Source organism: Mastomys coucha, unplaced genomic scaffold (assembly GCF_008632895.1).
Source record: "Mastomys coucha isolate ucsf_1 unplaced genomic scaffold, UCSF_Mcou_1 pScaffold8, whole genome shotgun sequence".
NCBI lineage: Eukaryota > Metazoa > Chordata > Mammalia > Rodentia > Muridae > Mastomys > Mastomys coucha.
In genome coordinates, this window is record NW_022196914.1 from 26401321 (window position 1) to 26411001 (window position 9681).

The 9681-nt window shown below is 40.0% G+C and overlaps 1 protein-coding gene across 6 annotated transcripts in view; it reads left to right on the forward strand.

The window, feature by feature from the left end:
• Nucleotides 1–9681, forward strand: part of Ctnnd2 (catenin delta 2) — an 851684-nt gene that overhangs the window by 629152 nt on the left and 212851 nt on the right. For all 6 annotated transcript variants that reach the window (XM_031360311.1, XM_031360312.1, XM_031360309.1 and 3 more), the window contains one exon: nt 9300–9513. In XM_031360311.1, coding sequence (XP_031216171.1) covers nt 9300–9513 — 214 coding nt within the window. The remainder of the gene's footprint in view (nt 1–9299; nt 9514–9681) is intronic.

The following is a 9681-nucleotide window of genomic DNA, read 5'->3' on the forward strand; positions in this document are numbered from 1 at the left end:
AAGTCTATATATTTCTTTATTGAAATTCTGATTCTTTTTAATGCACATAACTATTGAAACAGCAAAAGACAAGGAAATTGTTCAGTTTTCAACCCTACTAAGCTTCTGTCTTTCTGGATTCAGTAATTAATTTCTAGGGCATTTTCTGTTGATTGTGACAGTTGTGAGTCTGTTTTCCAGAAGGCTTCTTTCCCTACTTTACTTTTTTTCAGTCTTATGAACCATCCATCCCACAGCTCAAGGATAAGGATGGTCACCAGTGTTTCACAGTTTCTCCTTTGAAGTGCTGTGTAAATACTTAGTAGTGATGTTTGCTATGTCAGATTCAAAATTTAAAGGTTCTGCTCACAGAGCGCTAAAGGAAATGGTTCCAAAGGCAAACTTAAGCCCCAGACAGAAGCTCAGGTAAAGCAGCTCTAGGAACAGCCCAGTCCCAAAAGTGTGCCCTTCCTGGTAAGGAAACACCAGCAGCAATCTGACCCTGGATAATTTGGAGGCAGGGATGGAGGAGATAAGCAAAGATGACTTAAACCCATATTAAATACAAGTGCAGTAAGATCATGTCTCTCCTTGAAGCGAGCTGTCAAGGACAAAGCCCTTTTATCATGTTCTGCACATACAGACGAGAACATGGAGTATATGACTCTAAGTATTGGATGACAGATTGTCTCAAATTATATAATAGCCCATCTGTCAGTCAATAAAGACCTGCCCTGGTCTCCCTACTGGGGATCCCTTTTTCCTTCTCCTGTAACCTGAAAAGACACACACACACACACACACACACAAAATACATATTACTATGCATTCTCTCCAGGTCATTGTTTGACTCTCAAAGAACCTAGAGATCCCATCATGAGATACCCTGAGACCTCCACAAATAACATTTGGGAAAAGAACTTGGGGAATCACCTAATATATTTTATTGTACTTTTAAAAAGAAGGTCCTTCCTCGACTGCTTTAAAGAATAAATAAAGCTGAGAACATCTTTGGGGTTCAATAATAATGGTCACTGAGGACTTCATGGAGGACTTGAGATCACAGCCCTTGGGAAGATGCCTTGAGTTGCATTCGACCCCTGTGCTTGGTTCATTGGCAGGCAGCCAGCTGCTCCTACACTCACACCTAACCTTACCTCCTTCTCACACAGTGCAGCTGACCAGAAACCTTCACTGTGGTCATTGTTAGCAAAATGGAAGGCAGCACCCTGAAGTGGATGGGGGAGGGATTTCTTTGTGGTGTTACAAGGATTTTTGTTCCTTTTAAGTACCTAATATGAATGTATCACCATGTGGAAGTCAATGATTCATGGTCGGTCGAAAATATATGGTTTCCCCCTCTTCTTGATCTCCGTAAATGATGGGACCCCGAGATGATGTGAACTTGAAAGTTAACATAGCAATAAAACAGATCATTTCAGAGGTTCCCATGACAAATGGTTTTCTTTAAGTAGTTATAGACAGAAACCTTTACTAATATTTATTGGAATAGCAGCCAGTTCCCTTAAATGAAAGGTAATTTAAAAAGATTAAAAATGTCAAAGCCTCTTTTCCAAGGTATTCTTTCTGTTACATGTCCCCAAAGCAGCCTCTCTGGTGGTCTTATCTGATGCTGGTATCAGCTGAGGAAGGACACATGGATGGCTTTAGAGTGTGCACTGAAACCTGTACAGGGTGACAAGGTTTCTGTGAATTATGAGGACATTCTACTTGGTGCTTTTGTGAAAAAGAAGAAAAGAAATAACAGATATGAATGCATCTGTAGAATTGGTTTCTGCTCTAGCATACTTCTGGGCTGTCTCATTTGTCTTCCACACAATTCCCTGAGTAGGTAGGGCAGAAGGACACACTGCAAAAATCAAATATTTTTGTGCCAAATGCAGGTAGAGATTAAACTTGAAGCACTGTACACCTACCATCAAGGCACATGAGTAGGGTCTAGGGAGGTCTCTAAGACTCTTCTGCACTACTAAGTTCTCATTGGTCAGATGCTATGGTTTTGTTTTCTCATCTACTTATTAGAAGTTCCTTTGTTAATGAAATGAAAAGTGTTCATCTCTTTAGTCTATTTTCTTATTTAATAGAAAACACCCTGAGAATGAGAGCCTGAGTACTTTTTGAGTAATCCCAGCTCTTGAGAGGAAATGCTTTTTTTAACTATACAGAGAGGCCAACGTTGCTCAAAATTACTTAAATGTCTTTAAGAAAATTTATTGTTATCATGACAAGAAAAGTGAGTATTACCCTTTAAAACATAAATTAATTCATTTTCATGTTAGAAATATAGCTAGCAAAACAATCTCACTGGACAGTATTTGTATAGGTATAATTATTTCTTAAATGACTAGTACTATTACTGTCCTGCAGTAACGTAAAACAGTGGGTAACCTGGAAAAATGGACTTAGAAAGAAGAGCAGCTGCTAGAGAGAGTTAGGGATAGGATAGAGTGGCCACAGACATACCTACCCACATGGAAGGGTAAAAATTAGACAGGAGACTTTACTGCTCAGCCATCTTGGTTCTTTAATAATCAATCCTTTGTTCTCCCAACAGGTATATTACCTGGGGCAAAAACCACTCCCCCCCAAAATACATGTAACAGTCCAATCAGTGACTTCCTTGTTACTCTGTGGGGGTGGAGCTTTTGAATGTAACTGGAACCAGGTTTTGCTCAACAGGTGGGCAGCTGCAGCCCTGGGGCCCAAGTGGCACTATTTTGCTTTCGATACTGTCCGGGCTGTGGGGAGGGAGTCCACACAGTACAATCAATACAGTTGATTAGAACAATAAAGCCCCTATTGATCTCTTTCACTATATACCAGATGGGATTCTGAATTTATTTGATTTTTTTAATTTTTTAATTTTTATTAGATATTTTCTTTATTTACATGTCATATGATATCTCCTTTCCCAGTTTCCCCTCTGAAAAAAAAATAAATAAAAATAAATAAATAAAAAAAAAACCAAAAACCATAAAAAACAAAAACAAAAACAAACAAACAAGAAGCCTTATTCCCTCCCCCCTTGATGATATTTTTAATTTGTATGAAAAACACTTTATAAAGATAGAGCTAGGAACTGCACTCCTTTCACCGACTACTAAGTGTTATGTTATTCTATTCATAAATTAATTTATGTATTGACTAGATAATAAGCTACATAAGAAAAACTTTAACAAGTTGGTTTGTAGTTATAGTTCCTTGAAAGATAGTAAATGTGTTATTTCCTTGAGAGTTTTGTGTGTTATGTATTCTAATGGTATTGCTTGTTTCCCAACGGCTCCTGATCCACACCTACCTCAACCAACCTCACTTTGAGTCTTTGAATTTTAAAAATAGTAAGTTAAAGAATCATCAAGTCTACTCTGTGCTGTTCTCATAACTCTAGGGAATGGGGCCGTCTCATAGACCATGGCGATCTGACCTGTAAGGGTCATATCTTTAAAGTAACCTGACTCTCTCCCACCACCTATCAACTGACAACAGATCCTCATCTAGGGGTGATGATACTTCATGCCCACTCCCCCTGCTCCATGACAGACTCTTGTCTGGCTGGAGCTTGCGCAGGTCTTGTGCATGCTGTCATAGTGACATGTCACTATATCCATAGATCAGTGCCATCGCTCAACTCCCATCACAGAAGCTTCTACTTACAGTAGACAGTTATTAACACAGACGCTTAGAACTGGCCAATGAGAAGAGAATAAGAAGCCAGGCTGTGGAAATGCACACCTTTAATCCCAGCACTCAGGAGGCAGAGGGTTGTAGATCTCGCATCCCAGATCTACAGAGAGAATTCTAGGAGAGCCAGGGTAACATAGAGAAACCTGTCTCGAGACATAAAAACAAAGGATTCGAGGGAAAGGGAGATGAGAGGAGACTACAGAGTGCTTAGTCCACACGGAACATCTGTATCACACCACACCCATTGGATACAAGGGAAAGGAAGATGAGAGGAGACTAAGAGTGCTTAGTCCACATGGTATACATCTGTATCACACCACACCCATTCTCCTGAGTATCCAGAAACATCATGGAAGAGCAAGTGGAAACACTATAAGAGCCAGAGATGGTGGATGACTTCAAGTAAACAGTGTTTCCTGGAGAGAGAATACTTACTGAGTACATTGTTGAACAATTCACATTTTATATCTCATTTGATCCCGAAACCAGCTCTGTGAAGCATTGCTGTGATGTCATGTTTATAGACATGGCAAATTTCTAGAAAGGTACAGAGGGACCACAGTTTAGACTTCGGGTACCATAATCCCCATACTGTGCTCCATCTCCAACTCATAATTTAAAAACAAATATAATTCATTTTGATTTACCTATTAGGCAAAGGAAACAAACGGCTTCATGTAGCTGCAGGGAGAGAAAGAGCAAATAGAATCCCTCTCAAAATCTTCAAAAACCTTCTATCATATAACTAAAGCACATTCTGGACTTTGTGTAGTATGCTTTCTTATTATTCAGAGGTAAGTACATGGGCCTATGTTAATTCAGGTTCTTTGGAAACATCTGTTGCTTCGCTGACTTAATTCATAAGCTCTGCATTCAGGAGCGTAAAAATCTTGAGTTCAAGACCAGCCTGAGTTACTTAAAAGGAAAAAAAGAACAAAGTATATCCTGTCTGTCAACAACCCAACAGGACATTTCAGGACAGTAGGGTATAGTTTTGCTTTCATTAGCTAATTCACACTTTATCCTTGGAGGCCAAGGCTATCTGCCTCTACCCTTTTAATTCATGATGGACCAGATCCCAACTAGACCCCAACTAGGCAGAGAAATAGATATGAGATATTGACATAGAAACCATTGACCAAACATATCATATATCAATGAGCTATATGATAAGCGAATTAAGGGCGGCTATCTGGCTTAGGAATAAAAACCCTTTGTGATCATTTTCTGATTTTATCAGGTTCAGAGATGTAGTCTTTTCAAATGAATCAGTGATTATCCCATCTAAATGTCAATATTGATTTTATTCAGCCTTTTGCATTGGTGCAAATAAATCAGACTTATGCAGGAAATCTTAAAAGAAGGAAAATACAGTCTCATTCCACTGCACACTTATGGAGTAGTGAGAAGCTAAGCCCTGAGAACTTAAAATGCTCTGCGGTCATGGAGCAAGAGGAAGCTGTGCACATGGGCACATCTGTTTGGCAGGGCTATTTGGCTACATTTACAAAACTGTATGTTTTCATAAGATGCAACAATCACTCTCTTGGATTTACCGAGAGGAATTCAAAAGTTGAGTACATACAAAATTGAGCATATGTTTAGGTGGCTTTATACATAATTTCTAAAAACTTGAAAGCAACCAATATAATAACCGCCTGTCTAATACAAAAGCAGATAAATTCACTGTAATATACCCAGAATTGGGAATGTGGCTCAATGCTAAAAAATGTATGGAGGCAGCAGAAGACAGAGAGGAACCTGAAATGCATACCGACTGCTACAAAAAGACCCATCTTAGACATGCCATGTACCATTCTTTAATCCATAATAAATATCTATTCATAACTAATGTGATAGATACTCTTCGAATGATTTTTATTTTATTGTTGATGTATACAAAACATTACATATTCACCAACATAAAGTTGTATTATGATAATCTGAAACCTATTCTTTTAAGATTTGGCTTTTAAAGATTCATGCAGAGAGAGTTGGGGAGCTGCCTCTGTCAGTAAAGTGTTGGCTATGCAAGCATGAGAACTTGAGTTCAGATCCTTAGCACTCACATAAAAAGCTGGATATAGGGATATCCATTTGTAATCACAACCCTGGGAGGGTCAGACAGACCCTGGGGCTTACTGGCCAGTCAGTCTAGCTGAATCCATGCAATCCATATTCAGATAGAAAACATGTCTTGGAACATAGTGTAGAGAGTGGGAAATGTGATTGAGTAAGACAGCCTACCTCACCCTCTGGTCTTCACATCCATATACAGCCAAGCCTGAGCACCACACACTGACATGTATTTAATACGTGTTCATGTCCAGAGTTTTAAACAGAATTGATTATAAAAGTAGAAAGAGAGGTAAACCCTCCTGCAGTGACAGTATGCAGATGGAAAACTTCACCCCAGTCTGATGGAGGCTGGGTGAAACCTCACCCCAGTCTGATGGAGGCTGGGTGACCAATCAGGAATGATCAGTGGAATATGGACTGCCAATTACTCTCTAGGATAGAAAAGGAAAAAAAAAGTTCCTCTGAGAGTTGTTCAGAGTAAAACTTTTATTACTGTTTAACATGGACGTGTTTAGAGTTTTAAATGCTTTCAAATTAGATACAAGAAGAAGAGAGAAGGTTTGTGAGTAAAGCCGGGCTAGAGGGAGGCAAAATCTAGGAGTAAAGCAAGGAAGAAATAAATGCAAGGGAAGATGTGGGGAGGGAGGGATGGAGCTGCCAGTCAGAGCTTTGGTCCTCTTGGAAGAGGGGAGGCAAGAGAACAGAGAACACAAGCAAGGACCTGCCTTTCAACTTCCAGGACTACAAATAGGAACTCTAAAGTTAGGCCAGAGACAGGTCAAGTGGGAGCCTGTATCAGTTACTTTCTGTTGCAATGATAAAAAAAATGCCATGAATAAAAGTGAATCATGGAATAACAACTTTATTTTGTCCTACAGTTATAGATACACGCGCGTGTGCACACACACACAGAGACAGAGACAGAGACTAAGACAGAGAGTATCAGAGTCTGTAATTACAGGCGTGATAGCAGGCAGCTATCACAGGTAGCTAAAAGGGTGCCTCTTCAGTCACATGAAGAAAGAGCAAGCTGAAATGTGGGACAGGGCTGTAAAGTCTCAAAGCCCGCCCCCAGCGGCATCCTTCCTCTAGCAAGACTCCACCTCCTAAAGGTCCCATAGCCTTCCTCTATACAGTGTCACCCACTGAGACCAAGTGTTCAAGCACGTGAGTCTGGGACCACCCTCAGTCCAACAGCAAGAGTCTCATATTCTTAGCGAGCACTCAGCTTCTAGAAAGCAAAAGCTTTTCGTTTAGGTGTTCTGAATAAAAATAACAAAAGCAAAAAATTACTGTCCGACTGCATTTCTCTAGATAGATTAAGTTAGGACATAAAAACTAATAGTAAGTTTGAGTCTATGGCTTTAATTAGGGTTAAACAGAAAAGACTGTCCCTCATTTTATTACTAGGGGTTCTCAGTACATTCATTTGAGTTTGTTTTCCCTTATAATGAGTTGAAATAGTATTTTTGCTCGTTACTTTATTAAGTCACATAAGTGCAAAAAACATCACAAATTAAAGATGGTTACAAAATTGAAAATTAATTAGCTGATTGATTTACTTGCACTTTTAGAGTATCTATGCCTGACAGGTTCACTATATGATTAGATTTATTTCTTCTTTCTAAATCATCATCTTCACCATTATTTGAAACCAGAGAATTGTAGTGCACAGAATGCACATTCTAACACACACAGAGGGAAAAAAGGACATTCCATTGACCCTTTCTCTCCCCGTGGAGTACCCTCTAAGGCGAGGAAGTAAGTGCCTGGGCTAGCATACAGATATGCTCCCTTCATGTCACACACAAGGCTCTCTTCATGCTGCCAGACCAGCCCAAGGTAACATTGTTTAAAAAGGTGGGACATTGTTTCTGGTCCCATTGTTTCTTTTTAAAATCAATTCGATAATCCTTTGAGCTGCCTCCCCAGGGCATCCTAACCACCTGCAGGCTGTGCACATAGTTTGAGGAATAGAACTCAGCATTCATTCAGCTGTGCTGTGCCCTGAGAGGCCTCCCTCCCTCTTCTTTGGTGCTTTGCTCACGGGAGGCACAATACACAAGGCACTACATCATGCTTTCCAGATTGAAGAATCTGGGTTCTGTGAGCATTGTAAAGCTTTCTTTCTTCTCTTTATGTTTGCATTTTGTGGATGAGTGAAAACACTTGCTGTAGGCTCTTAATGAATCATTAGTGTTCCACCCTTCGTGCATGAAGCCTGCCCTTCTTACATGTGTAAGCTGGTGTAGGAAATGCCACAGGAGATCCCTGCATACATCCTTGACTGTTCACAAAAGGACCTTTTATTCTCCTTAACAGGACATATTACTTAATTTTGAACAGCAGCATTTTAGCAAATCTGTAGAACCCAAATGCAGCAACTCATGTATTAATTAACCCTCCTCATTCATTCAGCCTTGATGGGATGAGCATTTACTGTGAGCATGGCATTGCTCTTCGGATAAAACCATACTGGTGAAACATGCATAGTCCTACTGGACCTTGGAGTGCTGGTTTGGGGAGTAGGCGGGCTCAGATTGCAGCTTGGAGAGGTGTGGTTGAGCACCATGGAGAGAATGGCAGGATGCAGCCATGTGTCCTAGCACATCTGTGGGATGAATACATCTTCTGGAATATGAAAATTAAATTGTGGAGGTGTCAATCCTTCAATCCCTAGTAACACTGAAGTCTAAACAAAGGAAAAAGAAGTCCTCAAGAGTGAATCAGGTGACTTCTCCACACAAAAGCTGCAGCGTTCAGATGTCGGCTTCATGTAAGAATCTGTGTATTAATTAGCTGCTTTGTTCTCTTTTCAGTTTAAATACCTAAGTCTCCCCCCACCATGTCAGTGGGTAGCAAAAAGAACATGTATCTGGAAACATATCACCAAAACGTTTATTGCCTTCATCTCTAGATTATAATTTTCTTTCAACAAATGTAATGTGTTTTTCACTGTTAATCAAAGACTTAAGTAAGACTTGCCACCCTTGGTTAGCCACGCTGTGCCTCTCATTCTGAGTGACCTTCTTACATCCCAGAGCTCCTGAGACAAAATCCCTCTGCCACTTACTTGAGAGTCTCATCTAGTTCCAGTGTCTTTTGTGTGTTCTCAGTATTTTCCTGTTAAGTAGAATACTTTCAGTGTTTTCCTATATCAATACTGCTATCCTTTAACTCAGCAGTAAAATTTAAGTTAAGTCTCAGGAATGGTAATCATACTAAGTCTATGAACATGCGACAACGTTTTTTTAAAGAAATGTCTGAGGCACCGATTACGAAGTTAAAATCATCTTTCAAGATTCTATAGTTCTTCACTAAAAATTTTTATTGGTACCACATTCAGTTTCTTATTGGTAGCATGCTAGAACAGTTGCAGGTAATGAAATCTAAGAAGAGCACTTAGTAATTTTCTGTCCTTTGATAAGCCTTAATTTGGCTCATTCAGTTGTCTGCAGCGGGTTTTCAGAAGTGTTTGGGCTCAGGCAGTGGAACCTGAGTCTCCGAGGCCAAAACTGTGTCCCTTGTTCTTTCAGATAAGGAGACAAGGAGGGATACAGCTCCTGGTGGACCTGCTGGATCACCGGATGACAGAAGTCCACCGTAGTGCCTGTGGAGCTCTGAGGAACCTTGTATACGGGAAGGCCAATGATGATAATAAAATCGCCCTGAAAAACTGTGGTGGAATCCCAGCGCTGGTGAGACTCCTTCGCAAGACCACAGACCTCGAGATCCGGGAGCTGGTCACAGGTTAGACATCTTACTCAATGATTGTTTTATCTCAAGATACTTGTTTCAGTATCTAACCCATTAGCAAATGTACAAACCAAGTATTACAAGTCAGAGCCTCTTGGTGCTGATGACATAGTCATTCTCCACTGGCATTTTCTTTTTCCTTTTCTTTTTTTTTTTTTAAGA